This window comes from Hyposmocoma kahamanoa, unplaced genomic scaffold (genome assembly GCF_003589595.1).
Source record: "Hyposmocoma kahamanoa isolate Upper Pololo Valley unplaced genomic scaffold, ASM358959v1 114, whole genome shotgun sequence".
In the NCBI taxonomy this organism is placed as follows: domain Eukaryota; kingdom Metazoa; phylum Arthropoda; class Insecta; order Lepidoptera; family Cosmopterigidae; genus Hyposmocoma; species Hyposmocoma kahamanoa.
The window spans coordinates 4643862-4666307 of record NW_020653383.1 but is presented as its reverse complement, the minus strand read 5'-3'; the positions used below and the strand labels follow the sequence as shown (position 1 = coordinate 4666307).

Below are 22446 nucleotides of genomic sequence, written 5' to 3'. Positions count from 1 at the left end.
GACTCTCCAGCAAACTACAACTTAGAGTAAGGGAAGCTACCCTTACATTTTGGTCCTTCGAGCCGGATTGGAGTCTGTGGTCTATCGGTCTCCCGGTCCGTGAGCGTACTAAACGAATTCCAGTAACGTGTGAATTGAACTTTGAATCTTGGTAGCGAATCGGTCGGCCGGCTTCCCAGAAGAGGGTCTCACCGGTAACGATTGAGAAGGCGCACATACCTTGAGGAGAGGTCACTCATACGGTACTGAACAACGCATATATAAAAAACTCTTCGACATTTACATTTGAACTTCAGCACAATGGAGAGTCTATTTCAACGTCAAGAGATACTCTCAGAAACAATTAATAAAATTGGTGTAAACTTCAACAAGGACGCAGCTGCCCGTAAAACCACCGATTACATCAAAAAACGTGTGGATACACTTGACGAGCTGTGGAACGAATTTGAAAACAACCACAGCAGACTTCTTTACTACGACATCAAAACAACAATGTATGTCAACACCAACATGTACGAAAAAGTGAAGTCTAAATATGAGTCCATCCGCAACACTCTTTTAACTTATCAAGCCCCTCCTGACGGAAGGGAGGCAAGGGGAACTCCATCAAAGTCCGACGAATTGATCATGCAACAAGCTACCAACTTCAGAGCCCTATCTCGGTTAATTCGCAATATTGACATTGAAACCATTAACGAGAAGTGGGAGGTTGAAGACAAGTTGCAGATGCTTCAGGCCAGGTGGAAAATAATAGATGAAACACATTGGCAGATCGACAATCTGCTTACTGATTGTAACTTGGACTACGAGCAAGATTTCACTGATAACGAAAATCGGTACGAGTCTGTTAAACGTCAATTACATCGCAAATTGAACGCCACCACATCCCAGAATCAATCTCTACCAAAAATCGAGATCCCTATCTTCTCGGGTAACTATGCGCAGTGGCCAACCTTCCTAGATTTATACAGAGAAACGATTCACAACAACATGTCACTCTCTAAAGCCCAGAAGATGCAACATCTTAAAGGGAGGCTCCGAGGTGAAGCGGAAAGGATTGTCCAACATCTTACGGTATCGGCAGAAAACTACGATGCGTGCTGGGACATATTAACACATAGATACGACAACAAACAGCTTCTATTTACACGGCTAATGCAAACGTTCATGAATCAACCCTCTATCCAACACCAAAGTGCGTATGAACTAAAACGGTTACACGATACCACTCTTGAGACGACTCACGCAATTAATAACCTAGGGGTGGATACAGCAACGTGGGCTCCTATCTTAGTTCATATCCTAACAGGAAAGCTGGACGCCGACACCTATACGTCTTATATGGAAACAAGAAAGGCCCCACGAGAGCTACCAACATTCGCCGAGTTTATACAGTTCCTGGAAAGCAAGTTTACTGCCTTGGAACCCGTAACCAGGAAAAAACAGCAACCCAACGTCTCTACAGCGCCAAAACCTTATAATCCGCCAGAAAGAAATCCACCTGCTAGAGACTATTCGACGCCATCACTAAGGGCAGTACAAAACAAACAGACACGTGCTCACCCACGAACGTACCACGTGAGCGCCGAACGATCGTGTCCCTTATGTAAAACAAACCACGTGTTAATGAACTGCAAACTATTTTCTGACATGGCACCTGATGCTAAATTGAAAACAATTTCACAATTAAATATATGTGAAAATTGTCTATATTGCCACGATAAACAATGCCATTCCAAGAAAACGTGCCGTGTCTGCAACTTGCCGCATCACACCTCGTTACACGACAGTCTTCGCGTTGCTAAGCGAACTCCGCCACCGCCGGAGGGTCAACCACCTTTGCAACCTAAATTCAATCACGCCGTGCCTCTACAAACATCTTCAAACCACGTGGCGGGCAACTATAATGAGGTGTTATTAGCCACCCTACAAATAAGGGTCAAGGCCATTAACGGCACTTATGTCACACTGAGATGTTTACTCGACCAAGGATCACAGATCAATCTCATAACCGAGTCTGCAGTACAACGTCTCGGACTCCCTAGACAGCATGAGAACGCCTCTGTATTTGGAATTGGAGCATCTAACACCCAGAGTAATGGAACCGTATCATTAAACTGCACTTCACTTTATGGCGACTATACATTTACTACCAGCGCATTAGTTATGAAAAAGGTTCTAAATAACTTGCCTAACTGCAGCTTCAAAAAACAACAATGGCCACACCTACAAGACATAAACTTGGCGGACCCCGACTACAATGTTTCTCGACCTGTGGATGTCCTACTCGACGCGGGTGTATATGCAGAAATAGCTACAGGGTGCATCTTACGTGGCCCTAGCGAAGCACCCATAGCACTACAAACCAAGGTGGGATGGGTCCTTCTCGGCAACATGAAAACATATAATTGTCATGCTCTCATTCATAACCTAGAAGAAATATCACTATTTTGGGAATTAGAAGACATTACTACAAACAATAATAAACAAATGACTTCAGGCGAGGCGTGTTGTGAAACATTATACGCGAACTCGACACGCCGCCTCGTAGACGGTCGCTACGTAGTAAAAATACCTATGAAACAGAATTACGAACAAAAATTAGGTACATCCAAGCGACAAGCAGTAGCGCAATTCAGACAACTTGAAAAACGTCTAACGCAAAACGCAGAATTGTCTGACAGTTACAAGGCGTTCATAGGTGAATATGTGGAGCTCGGTCACATGAAGCTCAGCACAGAATCACGAGAGCCAAGCTGCTTCCTGCCACATCACGGGGTTCTCAAACCCGAATCTACTACGACCAAATTGCGTGCCGTATTCAACGCGTCTTCGAACACATCGTCAGGGTACAGTTTGAATCAACTTATGGAATGCGGCCCGAACCTACAACAAGATTTACAATCAATGATTTTACGGTGGCGATCATACCAATACGTTTATACGGCAGATATAGAACAGTTTTACCGCCAAATCTTGATTGCTGAAGAAGACCAACATCTTCAAAAAATTGTATGGAGGGACTCTACACTCGAACCAATACAAGAGTACCAACTGTGTACAGTAACCTATGGTACTAAGGCCGCACCATTCCTCGCTATGCGCACAATTAAGCAACTGATTATGGATGAGGGCAAGTTCTACCCTCTAGCTGCTGAAATCCTCGATCATCAGTTATATGTTGACGATTTGTTAGCCGGCTGCAACAGCATAGAAGAAGCACAAATGGCACAAAGCCAATTAATTACAATGCTAAAATGCGGAGGATTTAACATGCGCAAATGGGCTAGTAACAATCTCACTCTATTGGAAAATTTGCCCGAGGAACTTATTAATCAAAACATGTTCAATTTTCAACAGGCCGAGACAAACAAAACACTAGGCATGACGTGGAATCCCCAAACGGATAACTTTACGTTCCGACATAACTCAGTTACGACTACAAATGGCGTCACTACGAAACGAACTCTGCTGTCCGAACTCGCCAAACTATACGACCCGCTTGGATGGCTATCTCCTGTTACAACGAAGGCAAAGCTCATGTTTCAGCAAGCTTGGAAAACGACATCAGACTGGGACAGCCCTCTTCCAGAATGCATACAACAGGAATGGGAACAATTCAACAAAGAACTCCCATCCATACAAAATTTTTTTATACCTCGCTGGATTGGGAACACTCAACAAAACATTGAGCTTCATGGATTCAGTGATGCCTCTGAAAAGGCCTATGGATGTGTAATCTACTGCATATCTACAGGACCACATGGAAAAAAGATCATACAAATTGTGGCGGGCAAAACAAAGTTAGCGCCTTTGAATAAGCGCATTACACTACCGCGCATGGAACTATGCGGCGCATTGTTACTAGCACACCTCATGAAAAAGGTCACTGACTCAATAAAGGCGCAGACAGTCACAATACACGGGTGGACCGACTCTATGGTAGTACTAGGATGGCTACAAGGTGAACCCTACCGATGGAAAACATTTGTGGCAAACAGGGTGACACAAATAACGGAAGTCATGCCCCCAAATTGCTGGAGACACGTAAAATCAGAGGATAATCCTGCTGATTGTGCGAGCCGTGGTTTGTCTCCATGTCAACTCCTGTCGCACTCTCTCTGGCGGGAGGGCCCTTCATGGCTGAAAAGTAATGACCTGCCTCCTGAAAACATATTCGAAACGCGCGAAGAAGAGCGAAAGCAACCTCAAGTGTGTGTGACGCAAATACCTGCCCCACTTATTGAAGAGCTTCTACATAAGCATAGCTCCATGACACGTGCAACAAGAACGCTGAGCTGGACCCTACGTTTTATAAAAAATGCGCGTGACAAAAACGGCGCCATTCGACTCACGTACTTATCGTCAACTGAATTAAGGTCGACATTACACATGATAATCAAGACAGTACAACATAACTCTTTTGCAGAAGAAATTTCGCAACTACAAAAACATAACCGGGTCAGTTCAAGCAGCAAAATTATTAATTTGAATCCAATAATTGATCGAGACACTATACTACGAGTTGGCGGGCGACTAGGTCGAGCCGACTTGAGTCACACTCAAAAACACCCCATCATCCTACCGAAGAAACACAAGCTGACCGAATTATTAATTGAACAGGCGCACGCTGCTACTCTCCACGGAGGCGCTCGATTAACCCTGCAGTATCTACGAACCAAATATTGGATCATTGGAGGCATGTCAACGGTCAAGCAATGCATTACAAGGTGTGTCAAATGTCACCGCCACAATAAGCAGAACAGCTACCAATTGATGGCCGACTTGCCCGAACAGCGGGTGAATCCCTCCCGCCCCTTTACTCATACGGGGGTGGACTTTACCGGACAAGTGGATGTCAAGGCCAACAAGGGTCGTGGAATTAAGACGATGAAAGCCTACATCGCTGTTTTCATTTGCCTATGCACCAAGGCCGTTCACCTCGAGTTGGTATCTGATTTAACTGCAGCCGCTTTCATCGCTGCCTTAAAACGTCTTTGTGGCCGAAGAGGAACACCCAGGCACATGTATAGCGACAACGGCACAAACTTTGTTAGCGCTGCCAAGATATTAACGAAAGAAAGAGAGGAGGCCCTGCGACTATATGTAAACGACGAGTTCCTGAACTTTGCTGCTGAATCTAACATCGAATGGCATTTCAATGCTCCATCGTGGCCTACTGCAGGCGGCCTCTGGGAAGCTGCGGTCAAGAGTTTAAAACACCATCTTAGACGCGTGCTGGGGGAACAACGACTAACATTTGAAGAATTCTCGACGTTGCTGGTACAGATCGAGGCTTGCCTGAACTCGAGACCACTAGTGGCTATTACTGAGGACCCAGAGGATTTAGATTGTCTCACTCCTGGGCACTTCCTGGTCGGCGGGCCTCTGTTAGGACCACCATTACGCACCGACGACAACAATATGAGCTTAACTATACGATGGCGCCAAACAGAAAAAATGTTAAGCGATTTCTGGAAGCGGTGGTCAACAACTTATCTACAAACCTTACAAACACGAAGTAAATGGTTCTACCCTACTCCGAATTTGCAAATTGGCGACCTAGTTCTATTGAGAGATGATCACATTCCCCCAGCGAGATGGCTAATGGGAAGGGTAACAGACACCCATGCAGGAGCGGACGGACGAGTGCGCGTGGTCACACTAAAAACAAAAACCTCAGATAACGTGAAACGCCCCATTACGAAGCTCTCACGCTTACCAATAAGTCACGCTCCGGACGAGGCTGATAATTCACGTGCAAAACCTAAGAACACGGGAACGCATCAACGACCCAGAAAACGAAACATCCTTAGTTACTTGTGTGTTACACAACAATATTATTCACTACAATGTGCATAAGCTCGGCAACACCACAGCCTATCAATGTGACCAAGTTAAACCCTGAAAAACTTATTTACTTCGATAAGCTGTCGGATATGAAAATAATACAAGACAAGTGGACGATGGTTGTGTATTACAATATGACTACTTATTGGCAAAGCTTTGATCATTTGGAAAAATACATAAACCACTTCAAGGAACTTTGCGCGCAAGAATACGAATATCAGGCCTTAGTATTACAATTTCAACACGAACTGAACGAGTTAAACCACTACAACGTCGTGCTACAAACAGAACACGGACGTCGCTCAAAACGCGGAGTTATAGACGGCGTGGGATATGTTGCCAACTCGCTATTTGGTATACTAGATCAACGTTTTGCGGACAAATACAACAAAGACATCAAAAAGATACAGTTTAACGAAAATCATCTTTTGAACCTGTATAAAAACCACACATCAATCATCGAGGGCGAATACAACATTTTAAAACGGAATGAAGAAGTTTTCAACAAACAGTTTCGTGCAATCACCCATCATCTACAGCAACTCGAAAATCATGTTCATCAAGACAAATCTAACACTCAATATATTATAGCGACTGCACTTGCCGCTAATATGATATTGACAAACTTACGTAACGTCCAACAGCTGTTACTTGACCTCGTCACGGACATTCGAGACGGCCGAGTAGACACACACCTATTGAAACCCGAGGAGTTCGAAAAGCAATTAAACATTATTTCGCGACAAATACCAAGTGGATTAACATTGCCTTGTACAAACAGTTACGAATGCACTCGTCTAATGTACAAAATTTCAAGAGTACATGTGCGATTAACTAACCACTTCCTAATCTTTGAAGTAAAGTTACCGCTGGTCTCCCCGGAGCTGTACGAATTGTCTCGAGTACTACCAATCAAAATGAAGCAAGGAAAATCATTACTTCACGTGATTCCAACATCTGAGTACATAGCCGTAGACCAAAGAAGAAGTCTGTTAATCACAATCAGCTGGAAGGACATGATGCAATGTTTACATGCCAATGAACATTTACTACTATGTAACATCAACTTACCTATCTACGACATAAAGACTACACAATCAATTTGTGAAGCGCAAATAATCGGAAAAAAGGCCGCTACAACGTGCCGCACGATGGTGTCAGATTGCAACGTTGAATGGCTGCAATTACATAACCAGCGTTCCTGGTTATTCACCTGTTGTGAGGAATGCCACACAAGCATTTTTTGCTCAGCTGAGGAGGTCACGTCACAAGTTTTACGTAACACAGGCATAGTTACGATACCAGATGGATGCATGTTGCAAGGAGAAGACCATGTGATACATTCACATAGCAATTTCCACAACGAAGTTCATATACAAGAGGAACACGAGTCGTATATAGCTCAGTCCGGAATCAACAAATACCTCTCTATCAACAACATAACGGGCCTAAACTTTAACCCAGAGACTCACAGTACGCAACTCAACACATTGAAGGAGAAGATTGAGTCTGTGAAAAGCCAACAAGACACCCTAAGAGAGCTAACAGATGATGATGATGTCCATCATTACGTTATGTATACATTTATGGCCCTTTGTATATTGAGTGTTGGTCTGTTTCTGTGTAAACAAAAATACAAAAGGCAGTCAAGCAAACAAGACCAGACCGAATTAAAAATGAGAGACGCTACCGCCGCCGCCGTAACCCCTTGTGGAACAAACCGTGACATCAGTAGCACCGGCAATGATGACGACTTCGCGCAGACTCGCGGATTCGACGTGAGAGTTGACAGAGCAACGTCACCAAGGCCTCATCGCAAGAATTAGAATTAAGTGAAAATATTTCTTTTTTATATAAATTATTAATGTATTTTAGTTACATTTCCTTTTACGTTTATTTTGTTTACATTTACTTTTACGTTGTTTACATTTACCTTTAAATTTACCTTGTTTTTGTACGGTGTCAAGTTCATTTCTTGAGTCGGGAGCATGTACGAGCTACCTCGACATACTTAGGAAAATATTATAATAATTGCAAAACTATATACGCTGACGTAGATTTTAACATAAAAAGCTATTACGTGTTTACTTTATTTAGAGTTCAATAAACGGAATCATTGAGTGCGGACACGTTTCATTACTAACATCCCGTTCCAGTGATAAACTGATTGACTCTCCAGCAAACTACAACTTAGAGTAAGGGAAGCTACCCTTACAAACTTAATGAAACCTTTTGAGGTTTGAAAGTTGTTGGTACTTTCAAAATGGACTTACGACGATTAAACTATTTCATGAAATTATAGATAGCGTGCATAAGATAAGATTTACGTTTGGAGGCCTTTCTGATTTTTAGATTTTACGCCTCCTATGTTCCAAAGGCCAGTAACGTGAAACATTTGTTAATTGGTGTAATTCGCACCATCGTGAAATGCATGCATACGTAACAAATCTAACATATATCGAGTTCTAAGGCTTTCGCGTTTACTATACATTGGAAATAAATTTTTTTTCGGGTCTAAATCGCGTAAATGTAGATATATATATATATATACCTATACACAAGGTTTTGGAGCTTTTACAGGTGTCGGTCATTGTTGACTACAAATACGTATTTCTCATTCTGTCAGCCGTGACCGCCGCCGGAAAATTAGACACACCGATGTCTGTACATTAATTGACACATTTGATTTTCTCAGAAACTATTTGATATACATAAATGAAAATAATGTTGATATTAAGGGTTGAAGGCGTCGACAAAGGTAAATTAATGATTTAAGGGTATTTGAGAGTCTAGATTACGAACACATTACACAATTTGTTTTAAAAAAAGATGTTTCAAGTTTACTACTTCATTCAGTTACAAATCTTTGGTATAATTCACCGCGTAAGCACAAATACAAAATCGATCTTCAAAGTTGCAGAAAGTTAATTATAAACGTTTTTTGTTCAAATCATACTGTTTATTTAACTCAATCGAAATGGATTTTGCTTAGGTACATACATACATACACAAGGGATTTGTCAACTTATGTCTCAGGGTGACAGGCGCAGTGGCAGTTCCCCATAGATGTTTGTGATTTTAAGTTCCGAGTGTCACTGCAACTGTTTTTTTTTTATTGGAAGACCAACGGCTATCAGAATAAAAACGTAATGGAGAGCCAATTGTAGGTCGTCACCGATAAACACACATTGAGTTGATATTAATGAGCATTAATTTATAACTATAATAACTACCTAACTAGTAACTGTAACTATACTGACAAATTCGCGACACTTAGTAATTACCTATGCTTGGATAATACATTGAAGCTGTTACTTGGTATAAAAAAATAAGCATCACTTGCCAGCGATGTAGTTCTAAATAAAAGCAACAAAAATTACTATGGTTCGCAAATTTCTCTAGGTACATACGTGTACAAACTATACAATGAAAATCATCACAGCAACATGTGAAACACGAACATTAAACTACAAGTAACTTACGAGTAAGCAATGCTGAGTTAACAGTAGTTACGCCGAGACTAAACACGCGAGTTGCGTCACATTCGCCCCCGATTCGTGCGACATGGGTGTCGCTTGCGCATCAGGGTTGGTGCACTTTTATAAAACAAGAGCCTCTTTCATGACAATGATTATGTTTTTACATTTTTACACTGATACCTACATACCATGCGACTGTGTATTTAATACACGCTTATGACAATGTGCCATGACATTATCTATATATGGATTCACAAACGTTCGTGAATTCACCGAAATGTTTTAAGATAGAGCACTCGCTTCTAGTTGCCGGTTGCTTATACCCAACACAAGACACATGTTTGCGCGGCGCCTAATGGGCACGTCATCTCATTTCAAGAATTTTGACGGTAGTGACGACAGATCGAACAAACGTATGAATAGCGATAGAACAGGAAATTCGAGAACGAATCAAAATTTTAAAAATAGGCGCCAGGAACCAGAAAAAAATGATGATAAAAAGGTAGGATGACAATTAAGGAGGTCAGCATTGTCACAGTGGCGTGTACAGTCGATTCCCTGAGATACCTGACCCCACAGATCACATAAATACTAGCCTGATCCCTTAGCTGACCTTTTGGCTCTGAGAGCCTTCTTACGCATTCGACAGAAAAGTGTAAAAGAATTGTAGCTTTATGGTAAAAATTTGTATTTCTGTAATGTAATTAAAGATGTCATTGGCTTAAAAAGTTTCTTAAACCTTCGTCCACTAACGATGAGATAATAAAGTCACATCAAAGTGAATTTTATGGCTCACAGGTTAAAGGGTCAGGTATCTTATGGCATCAACTGTATAGTAAGATGGTATAATGAACCCGACGCATACTTCAGGAGCTGGCCGAAGGTTGCACAAGATCTACAGGCGTGGTAAAGTTCGGGGGAGGTTATTGGAGAGATAAAAAATATAAAATTTTATCCGTTTTAAACAACTTATTAAGGATTCTCAGTCTGTAAAACGGTGATGCTCAATTAGTTTATCGATACAATAATCGATTTCATTTTTCCCTGTCACGTGGACATTTTTTTCTTGGGATAATCGAGATAAACAAATATGATTGATAAACAATATCAATGATACAAAGCAGTCGACATTGCGATTTGATAAGGTTTTATAGAATGATCAAACTGCTAGTACAATTTGTTACTTGAGCGAAAGTAAAGAACGAATTGTCAAAGGAATATAATTTTGAATAAGTAATATACATAATAATGATAGCGAATATGTTTCCTACATAAATTAAATGTTGAAAGTCAATAAATAGCGACATCAAGAAAGAAGGACTGTCAATAAGATAAATAAAATAAAAATAAAAGATAAAAATAAAAAAACAAATTAAAAAAATACAAATCTCAGGCAAGACCATAGATAGGTGTAGTCTCTATTAATAACCATAACAAGAAAACAATAAGGTCCAAACATCAGTATCAAGCAGTTAAAAGTAATGGAACCTTTTTTAATTTATCGATAAAATTATAAAGAAAAAATCTGCATTTTCTAATTTACCGATTTTAAGTTTTACAACAGGTGTCACGGGTCCCACTGGCAACCCTAATCTACCTGGCATAAGGATCGTGTAGGCCGTGCGTCGGCGCATGCATTCAGGCAGGAATGTAAAAAAAGCAAACAATGATGGCGCCTGTTTTTTTGTTCCACTACCAACAAAGCCAGTCTAGGGAAGTGGTTACATGATGATTTCCTGATAAAGTAAATTTTTTATATGACCATGTATCAGGTTTAATTTTTTGTCTGAGGAAGGAATATCCAATTACCTCCAAAGCTTTATATAAATTGCTTTTGATAGTGTCAGCTTTGAAGATTTATGCGATTTTTTAGCAATAAAATAAATTTAAATAAATTTAGTATTGTGAGAGCAGCAGCTCAGTGGTTAGAAAACGATTCGCTAACGAAGTTAAGTGTGGTAAGAAACGAAGCAAGTAAAAGTATTTTTTTATACGACAACAGCATTGCAGTTGACAACATTATACAGCAATTTACTCAGATTGGCAAAGACAATAGGTCTAAACAGTTGCTTCGGGGAATGTTTCGCTTTGCAATATGTTCAGCGTACTGTGACCCTCCCAACCAGACCGCGACTGTCAACGGAATTCGGTGCGACCTTCGACCGACTGCTTGTGAGAGGAATTTCGAATGCTTTCCAATGACTACTACTACCTACTGTACTCAAGCGGTATACGTTCCACTGTTGTGCTATGTTGTATTTATTATGTTTCCTCTAGTATCTGAGATTATAATAACATATGCGGCGTCCGATGGGTAAATCTGAATCATATTTATTTAGAATCTTTTGCTACCTTCTTCAACAGTTTCCTTACAATTACTTGCAGTGTTAAAGCTATTTTGTAGTAAATATCTTTAAGTTTGAAATGCGTAGTCACACAGAAACTACAACGAAAGTATTTGGTGAAAGTTGCAGTACCCAAAATCTGTGATTGCCTTCATTCATGTCAGCAATCAATAACATAAAAATATCATAATGTAGAGTGTAAAAACTGGACCGAATCGTAGCTACGCCTGCACAGATGAACAACATGATAGAGCTACCAGATGGGTTGACAAGTAGACCCTGACATGCTTGTCGCCAAACATCGTGATGAAATGTGGACACAATACATTATTGTGTCAATTGCGTATAAGTCGAAGCGATTCAAAGAGCGATCTTGTCTGCAGCAGTACGTTGCACTTTAATAAACTTCACATCTTCCATTTGGGTGTTAACATACAGCCTTATCTTTTCGATATAAGAAGCTGAGAAGCTTTACTTTTGATAATCCTGGAAAGTATAATGGTGTATCGATGTTAAGATCGTCACTATTTGTTGCGATAATACTATACTAAGTTTACTGTACCACTCCGGGCAATGTTCGATCGTAAGACATACTTTACAATTATGAATGAATGAAGGTGCTCTACTCCAGCTACGTAATAGCGACTGATAAGTTTAATCTAGTTAGATACGGAATACTCTTATTTAGTACCAAGAAATTTGGTAAATCTTTAAGTAGACGTCATCGATTACGCATTTTTGATGTATATGACTGGCATGTAGCCCTTGACACAATACAAGCACAGTGGCAAAATAATAAATTTGAGCATGTTTGACGCCTATACACAGATAGGTTGCTGAAATCAAGAACTAGAACAAGCTTTTGATTGATTGCGACTACGCAAGTTTTTTGAATTGAATTATAATTTGCAATTTCCAAGAAAGTAAGTTTATTTTTTTACAGATCGCAGTATGTGCGCAATCACAGGTTACAATTAAGGAGTCTTACCTGTAACGCCCATTTTAACTTATGTGAAGAAGTTCGTCTTTGGTCACTTCTATTATTTGGAATTCGGAAACATTAATTATATTTTAAATTTGACAATTTTTCATCAAACGTAGAAACTTGTTAAATGTTATTAACAAATCTTTGATTAATTTTGACTTCAGCTATTATTCTCCTGAACATTATTAACGATAGTATATATATTATTAACGATACCTACTTTAAGTCTCGATGTCCTAAAATAAATATTTAATTACAATACTTCAACAAGGTTTTGACAGAATAACAGAGGCCGTGGGTTTCCCGCAACCACTGAGTAATAGACCGTTTTGTCTTGTTAATTAACACTGTCTCTGATTTTATTATAAAATGTATTACTGTTTTCAATACAAATAAATGAGTTTATTATTATTATTATTTACTGTTGACAGAACACGTTGTTCCTATATGAGCAGGTTCACTTGTAAAACTAAAGCTCGGATTAGTAAATCCATTTCAAGTGCAGGAATGATATATTTTTGTAACAGTCTCCCATTGTTGGGTAACACAATTCTCGTCCGGCTTCCAATTCCCTCCAATCGCAACAACCTCCGTCCAGTCACTTAAGAACGTGTCTAGATCATCATCTTCATTCGCTCGATCTGCACATGTCAATTAAGTAACTGTCTTTGTTAATAAAATATCACTTGAGTGCACACGGTTATTAAGTGACTAATTTAAGTGTTGTAAAAATTGTCGCGTTGTCACTTAGCACTTCAGCAACAATTCAAGATCTTTATTAGATCCTAATCAATTGGGGCAGCGTCTTAGTTACTAGAGGCGGTACTACCAAAGAAGCCAATAATTATAGCCAGAAGAGCTTAATCTCAACTGATATGCGTAGAACACAGGGCTGTTTTATTAACCAGGTCGTCCCTAAACACGCAGCCATAACAGTTTCCAATTCAGCACCGAGCAATAGTACCTATGTACGTCATAGTCCGCTATTGCGGTCGGAGCGATACAATTAATCAATTGAGCGATCTTATATTACAACCTGCTGCGATGAGGCTTGTTGCGCGGTTTCTCTGTGAAACTTTAAACGTTGGGCCATGAGGTTTGAGCAACGCGGGTTGGAATAGGTCAAGAAAGCTTTCTCTTGCTAAAAAATTTCCATCATCGGGGAACTAGACATAAGCTGGGAGGACCCCAGTGTTGTGGATATTCCAGGGATTAGAACGAAGCGTTACGCTTCAAATTGGAATGGAATGCAATTCCTTGCCTGCAGACTGATTCCTTGAACGCTAACGAACTTGGCGAGAATGAATATCGTCACTTTCCATCAGGTGAGATGGAGGTAAAAAAAAATTAATGGTATTCTATTTTTAGACGACCTTGGTAGCCCAGCGGTTTATATTGTGGGTGTTTGAGGACCGGGTTCGATATCCAGTGGAATCAGTTTGGGAAATGAACTTTTCTAAATTAATTATGATCTGGGTGTTCTAGGAAGTGCCCCAGAGTGAATTCCGTTGCTCTGGTACTCGTAGTACAGGGAATTCCCTAGTTTGAGACCAGACTATTGCAGTGCTTGTCTGGCACATTATTATTAGTATGTGTTTTTCTTTTCTCAGCCTGTTGTTATTATTATTTATTGTTATTTTAATTTTCATATGGCTACCACGTGAAGAAGTGTTCATGAGGTAATGAAATTGACAAAGACCTGGGTACCCTCAAAGTAGACGAATGGCACAAATACAGAAACATATCGCGTCTTTAAATCACACTTCAAAAAATAGAGGATGTTCCCAATTCGACTGTAATTTTTGTGTGTATGTTACGCGAATACTCCGACATTTGTGAACCAATTTCGATGAGTGGTTCTATTCAATTTGAAGAAAATATTCCACCTCGAAAGGTGAGAAATTAGAGGACTAATCCGGTTTATTGGATTTCTCTGAAAACTTGGCAAATAGATGTAATTCCACAAAATTTTGAGGTCAATTTTTTGTAAAAAATTATTATGGTGTCAAAATACTTTTCTTTTCCTTCAAGTCCTTTTTGGGTGGCTGAGCCAACGAAGTAATTAAAGTAAAAATTAAAAGTTTTTTTAAAGAAATAATTAGAGGCTGGTTGTTAATTGACTACTTCGAAGCATCAGTTGTAAATATAAGAAATTCCATAACATGTTATTTAAAACGTAAAATCACAAAACCATAGCATAAAGAAATTGCCAGGAAAAGAATCGTTATTCTCCTGGCTCCATCTTCTAACAGCATTGTATGCAGATGTGACAGATGGCGAAAGTAGATCCCCTCGGGGGCCGACGCGGGAATCGAACTGGCAAGCCTTTCATTTCACCATACTACAGTTCTCATAGTAAATGTATCGAGCATGCCTGTTCTGTATTTTAGATACCATGCAAAATTGTAGAATGTTACAATTTGGCTCGGCTCGACTCTATTCAATAGGTACTGTATATTGACCTTCTGCTGGGGTTAGGTCAGTAAGAAACCACAGTCCACTTCACTGATGATACCTTCTAAGAACTGTGTTGTTTAAAAAAATATTGTAAAATTGTTTTTAAATTTGAATTTTACGATTTTAATATTTTATGTTTTTTAAAGCTCATCACAATGAGACTAAATTTTCTTAAGGTGCATCCGTGAAAAAAAAGAAGGAAATCTTAAGGCGCTATTTCTAAAATAAATCGTAGCAAGAGAGAGAGAGAAAAGCTTTCTGAAATAAATATGTGAAATGGTATTGAAAGTAAGCCGAGTTGCCCCAGTATAAGTCTTTATGTAATATGTATATTATATACGGTTGACCAAGAGGTCAACCGTATATAATATACATGCTTCGTTGGCTATAAAGTTTCTTTTGGTGTATTTTCTTACTATGCTATGGTTCACTATCGAGCCGGAAACTAAATTACAACCAGTCACGGTTGTCTTTATAGGAATTTGCGTGAATGTGTGATGAATTTACTATAGAGCGTTTTAAAGAAAATGATGCTCTTAATTGCCTTTGTGACCGACGGTTACCTTGCCGAACTGCCACGCAGAGGTCCCAGATTCCATTCCCAGGCCGAGAGAAATATTTGTAAGACCTACATTATTTCTCTCATGAGTTTGGGTGTAATTTGTGGTTGTCTATGTGTGTCCATGGCACCCTCGACTCTGGGTTTCCCTAGTGCGTGTGCGTCATTATTATTAACTTATTTATCGCTAAAGGCGCGTTCCCATTATGTTGTAACGTTTATTTTATCGTTGAACGACAGTCGTGTGTAGCTGTTACCACTAGATCGCGACTATTTATCGGTTCACAGCAGTCGCCTTGTCGTTTGCACGATAGAATATATCAAATGTCACATATTTATCGTGACGTTTTATACAACGTCAGACGACTATTGTTCTAGCTTTTCCCATTATCACGACAGTCTGTCGTCGTAACATCAAAAAAGTAATGAACGAGAGTTAATCGTGTTTTACTATATGTGAACAACTACATTTAAATATACAAGCCGACAGTGAAACTATACGACACTTTAAACTACACGACTATCTGTCGTCACGACATAATGGGTACGCGCCCTAACACTAACACCAATATCATCACCAAACGATAAGACACCGATAATTTTCGATAAATTTCTATAACGGGATACGCGTCATATTACTATCTAAATTAGAATGAAAATAGTTCAGGCTTGGCAGATTTATCGTAATTTGATCGCAAATCGTAACAGTTTTAATAAAATTTATTAGTAAGCGTACTAAGGGTGTCACGTAGAACATTTTTTCAAATACACTTAAAAATAATTTTATTTCTTGTACGTACATACAAGACGCTAATTAAAAATAGAAACATTTATTTCATATTATCAATGTAATAATAGGTATTACAATGAAATGTACCTACACGAGATAATTATAGTAATTGTCTCTTGAATATCGTCACTCATGTAAACAATATAGAACAAAATAGTGTAGCGGACTGTTTCAATTAAATTATTTACAATTTAATTAATTAATTATTTAAAAATGTTTTCTTTTAAAAATTTCATTATATATATGTCATTTAATGTAATCTTAGACTATTTATGGATTTATATCTAAACAAGGAAACATTTCACTTATTTTATTTTTATTTAGAGTGAGCAAGACCAGAGAAATTTATTAAAACCAATAACGTAAAGGTACGAAAAATAACAAAATCTTAAACTGCAAAAAGACTGTAATATAAAATATGTACAAAAAGATTTGTAGCGACAGCTGCGATTCGCTACAATAACAATAGCAATTCCTATCGAATAATTTTATTTAGACATAGACATTCTTTATTGTTAATTAATTAAGATGTACAAATCATAAAAAATTATAAATCGTATTCGTATTATTTTCTTATATTACTATTGTAGTCACATTCGAAATTATAATTAACATAATTATCTTTGTAATTGTTATAAAAAAATCCTTCAATCCGGCTGGATTCGACCCAGCGTGTTCTAGCAAACCGTGCTAGTTGCTATGCCGTGGAGCGAACTTTACGATTTTTTTATGTGCTTCTTGCAGATCTGTGTTTTTCGTTTTTAACAACTTTTTAAATTTAATATATCGTTCAGATGTTGATTAAATCGATACTGAACTATTGATGCACCTACTATGAATATTAAATACGCCTACTAAGTTTAGGATCTATATTTTGTTGACTTTATAACGTGATTATTAATAGGTAAGGCCTCGTCCTGTATTTGAGACTGTCTTGTACTATCACGGAATTGTCTTACAAAACTACACAACTCTCACGACATTTTTTTATATAACTCTACCTTTAGCATTTTGACCTCTTGCTTTCTATTTTGCACAAAAAACTGCTCTGATCGTGAACCCACAGATAACAACGGTCATTGGCCTTACGGTACCTTCATACTTCCGTATCTATTTTCGCTTCTTTTTACTCTTTGTTACGACTTAATACCAGTGAAAGAATTAGCAGCCATACAAGAGACTCCCAAATCATTAATACACACATTGTCACATTTAACGGAACACATGCAAAACACTAAAATATTGTATATTTTTTCAAAAGATTGACCGGTTATTTTGCTTTTTTATTTTAGGTCAAAACAAAACAAAGAAGTAGTCGACTGTCATTTTTTTCATTCATTTGTTTTAATTTCCTACTAATATAGGTTTGTCGAGTGGTTCGAGGTTGACTTAAAGTCAAAAGCAAGTTGTTATTAAATTTCTAAACTTTAGGTAATTTTAAAAATAAGTCAATTTATTAAACTTCAATTTAATTAATTTTAAACTGCTACAATTTTCAGCGGCTTCTGCTTTGTCACTAAATCTAAAAATATGCATTTTATTAATTTTGTTCTTTCTTTCAGTATAAGTTGAATAAGGCTGTGCTAACTCGATGTTACTTTAATTGCTACTTGATGTGTAACTATTTATTTAAATATAAACGTTATCATATTATATTCTCAATTTTTTATTCCCCTAAATGTGCCGGTGTATGTAGTTGCAAAGATCTCCAGTAAAAACATTTTCCTACCTACCTATAATGTTTTAGCCCACTCGGAAAATAGGTTCCTCTATGATGAACGGTCAAATGAGGGGTTGCTCTATTGTGTCACAATAGGATAGATACAGTTATAGTCTGGAGTAAAACTACCTTTATCAAGTCAAAGGTCATCGTAACCTGGTATTAAAGGTACAGTTGGCTGCGCCGGCGCCGTGTGAATAAAGCGAGGTTGGCGACCGATGTTATCTGCGACCTGGGGTCACGTTAGGGACGTTTTTTATGCCAATCGGAAAGCCGTTTGATTAACAGTCATAAATATTTATTTAACAGAAAAAGAAAGGACACTATACGCGACATGTGAAATTTAAAGAAAATTTTCACAAAGTCGTGATGTCTATATCTGTACAGTTGCACCCGTCTATTTTGCATGCCGTCGCTCTATCAAGTTAACTTCATTAGATCATCCCCTCCGCTCACCCTTCACCGAACGTTCTCTAGCAACCTCCGGTTTTATTAAGGTTTTATTATTATATCACAGGTCTATAACCGATATACGTGCTTACATAACCGTGGGACTTTCTCAGATCCCTTACACGCTATTACCGTTTTATTATAGCGATAATGTAGCTCGGAAGAGACTTGCCCCCAACTCTGGGTCGTATTAGGTTTTAAAAGCTATAAGAACTAAAATAGTCAGTGTCTATTAATTACTGACGCTCACGTTTTTATAATAAGATTCCGGAGCATATTAAGATTATCATTTCCTAAGTTAAAACTTACATTAAAAGTTTTACATAATAAATTTTAATTGAAAATTACTAAAGACTACGTGTTAGATAATGATGTAAGTATGGAAAGACGACATGACTCTAGATTCCGCACAAACTTGACTCAAAGTGTATTCCATAACATGTAAGTTCATTTGAAAAGTAACCCTGCGAGTTAATTGCTCAAAAAGTTCGTGGAATTACATCTATTTGCCAAGTTTTATTTAAATTGATTAGCGGAAAGTGCGCGAAACCGGATTCATCCCCTAGTTTGCCACCCTTAGAGGTGGAATATTTTCTTCAAATTAAAATGGGACCACTACCCTGTTACAAAAAAAAAAAGAATCATCAAAATCGGTTCATAAATGCCAGAGTTATCGCGTGACATACATACAAAAAAAATAGAGTCCAATTGAGAACCTACTCCTTTTTTTGAAGTCGGTTAGAAATTACGTTTTCTAACGTAAATTTATTTTATTTTATTTTAAATGATTTTTTTACTTTGACCACTAGCGAAACTAGCCGATTTAGCCATAGACTATGCCGACTAAGAGGACTCCTCTTCTCTAACGCTATACTTACTGCTTTTTTGAGGGCTACTAGTCTTTCGATTGAATACAGTACATCAAACATTATTACTAGTAGTGTTACTCACAACAGATCACACGAAGAAAACACCCAACGTTACTCCTTGAAGTCGACAGAAACAGCTTTCTAGGATACGTATAAAATCTAATCTAAAAGCAAGACAAGACGTTATCGTAGATACGGGCGGGGACCTCACCGAACAGGTATTTCGCTACAAGTACTAAGGAGGCTCCTTAGGTGCAGATAAATATTCTACTTAGTTCTAGCTACAGATGGCCAGGGCTAAAGTTACAAAACGTCCAAGTGAATTGAAAACGCACTTTTATCTTGTTTGTGTAGGTGTGTGATGTTTTAAAAATTATGATAGTTCGATTTCCCAGATGTGGCCAATACGGCTCATAAAATACTTATGGGTTTGTGATGATGTGTGCTCGTGAGGGTCACTAGCATATGATTTCCATACCAGCTAAATAAATGTTCACTGGTCGATGTCACTTTGTATTCAGATTCTGCTATTAAAGGCTGGTATATGGCAGTGTTACACTCTGATGGACCACCTGATGGAAAATGGCCTTGCAAGCAAGTGACCTTGGAGACATTTAAATCTTTTGTACCTGCGATTGCTTTAGCTCTCCCTATCATTCAATCTCAAACACAGGAGTGATGCTTTATGGAAGAAATAATTAGGACGGCTGTACCTACCGATTTGAAACCTGTCAGTAAAATATTGTATTTTTTACGGGACAAGTTGTGCGCCTGGTGGTAAGCGACACGCCTGTCCATAGCAGTTGCAGTGCCACTAAGAACTTTAAGTCGCAAAGATATGAGGGGCAATGCCATTACGGCCGTCACACTGATACATAAGTTTACTAGTCTCACGTGCATTTAAATTCACAAGCATCCTTCCAAACCGGAATGCAATAATGGTTACAATACTGCTTGGCGGCAGAAACATACACTTACTTTCCTAGACTAGACGAACTCTTTCACAAGGAGCTGTATTTAAGTCTGCTTTAGGCGCAAGATGAATGGGTCTTGTTCAGTAAGTCTGGTTAACCTTCCAAGCATAAACACTTCTTATGCCTACAACAACATAATAATCTTGCGTATCAGAAGGCTTTTTTACCCACCTTAAACAACTTGTGAAACAATGAAAACAATTTTTCATGTCAAATCGAGCCGCAAGGCAGTCATGTGATTCTCTAATAGGATTGATTTATTGCTTTTTGCTTATTGTCTTGAGCATAACGGAAATTATTGGTGACCATGAATTTTGTTACGCTGTTGTTCTTAGCCGCCAACAAAATTAAGTATGTGGTATTGATTTAAACTTTCACGATTTTCAACATTATTTTAACTGAATAAAATATACGTTTTGGACGTGTTGCAGTGGCCATGTTCTCGAAGGATTGTTTTTGTTTTGTTGTTGAAGTTGGGTGTTTAATTAGAATATGATACCTAGGGCACGGACGTATCTTTTTCTGTCATAAAGTTTTATTACCATTCCACCTATCCAGTGCGTTTATTACCATACAGATATTATATAGCTCTGTGTCCTGTTGTCGCGTTATCTTAGACTGTAAATGTTGTATATGAATGCAAGCGAATTTTGGTTATTGCCCTCAAAGATTATGCTTTAAATTCCCGAACTACTTATATGAGCCTACACAAGCCGAAGCGGGCGTGTTGAATACTTGACAAATTACGCTGATACCCGCGTCATTTTTGTTAATAATTACTTCTCATTCAACTTACAAAATATTTCGAAACACGCAGTAATTATTTAGATATCTCCCGATAAGACCACTTGGCTAGATTAAACGACCTTGATACCTTTGAAACAAAAACAAAAACAGCCCAATGATTCAAATTCATACTTTTAACGGACTTTCCTACTTGTGCGGGAGAGAGGTGACCGTTAAAACACCATGAAAGACTAAACACCATAGAAATTGTACTCACCAATACAACGATACAATCCGTAGTAAATCCGACACGACCTAAGTTCCGTTAATACGAGTTTAACTCGTGATTTTCTTGTAAAATCACGGAAAACTTAAAAAAAAAACACACTTTGCACTCTGTGTTTTATTCACTATACACTAGTTTATGTGTATTTCACTCACGAATTTATTATTTCTGTAAGTAAAGTGCTTCAATAACATCGATACTTGCATGTAAAGAGGTTTGAAGACAGACAACAATCAATGCGTACACACAACACGGCGTTCGATGCGATACTAGCGACGGTCAGGCGCGCGCGCGGAGATCAGCGGAACTAATTTGTACAGACGGCAGAGTTTACATTTTTTTCTATGAAAGAAAATAAAATTTACTTTGTGTTGAAAACTAATAAGACAATAGAATAAATAATAGGACTGTGTAATCTAATAGGGAAGCTTAACTCTTCAAACTTCAATGTGTAAAAACATTTAATCGTCATCCTTAGAAGAGATTTGTAACCAGAAATGGACTGTATCTTGATAAACAATACAAAAGGCATGAAGCTGGAAATACTAAATATATTATAAAAAATCTTTTTAGTAGAATTATAGAAGTTAATTCTTGAATTCTTTTTTAATTATTATAAATTAGTTTGATTCATAGATAATAAAAAGGAGATTCTTATGTATTGCTACTTATTAATCCAGCCAAGTATGTATGCTACAATCTAAAAAAACTAAACATCGACTGAAAAATATTACACAAATATTACCTTTTAGTCAATGTCTAATCTAAGTAAGTCCATGTCTAACGTAAAATAAATCTAGGCATAGTTAAATTACTATTAACCATACATACATACACAAACAATGATATTATACTTATGCTCACTGTACACAAATATGTATCTACGTCTTTAAGATTAAAAATATTAAATAAATAAAATTAAATAAGAACAACATATAAGCATATTACACATTAGA

At 38.1% G+C, this 22446-nt stretch overlaps 2 protein-coding genes across 5 annotated transcripts in view; one reads left to right on the top strand and one right to left on the bottom strand.

Moving 5' to 3' along the window:
• LOC113239697 (echinoderm microtubule-associated protein-like 2) overlaps positions 1-21569 on the bottom strand; it is a 125312-nt gene extending 103743 nt beyond the window's left edge. For all 4 annotated transcript variants that reach the window (XM_026476782.1, XM_026476785.1, XM_026476783.1 and 1 more), the window contains exon 1: positions 21482-21569. The gene's annotated coding sequence lies outside the window, so the exon portion shown is untranslated. The remainder of the gene's footprint in view (positions 1-21481) is intronic.
• LOC113239342 lies at positions 301-5862 on the top strand. Its single transcript, XM_026476294.1, has one exon. It carries the CDS (start codon positions 301-303, stop codon positions 5860-5862), a length of 5562 nt encoding a protein of 1853 aa, XP_026332079.1.
• Positions 21570-22446: the final 877 nt, after the last annotated feature.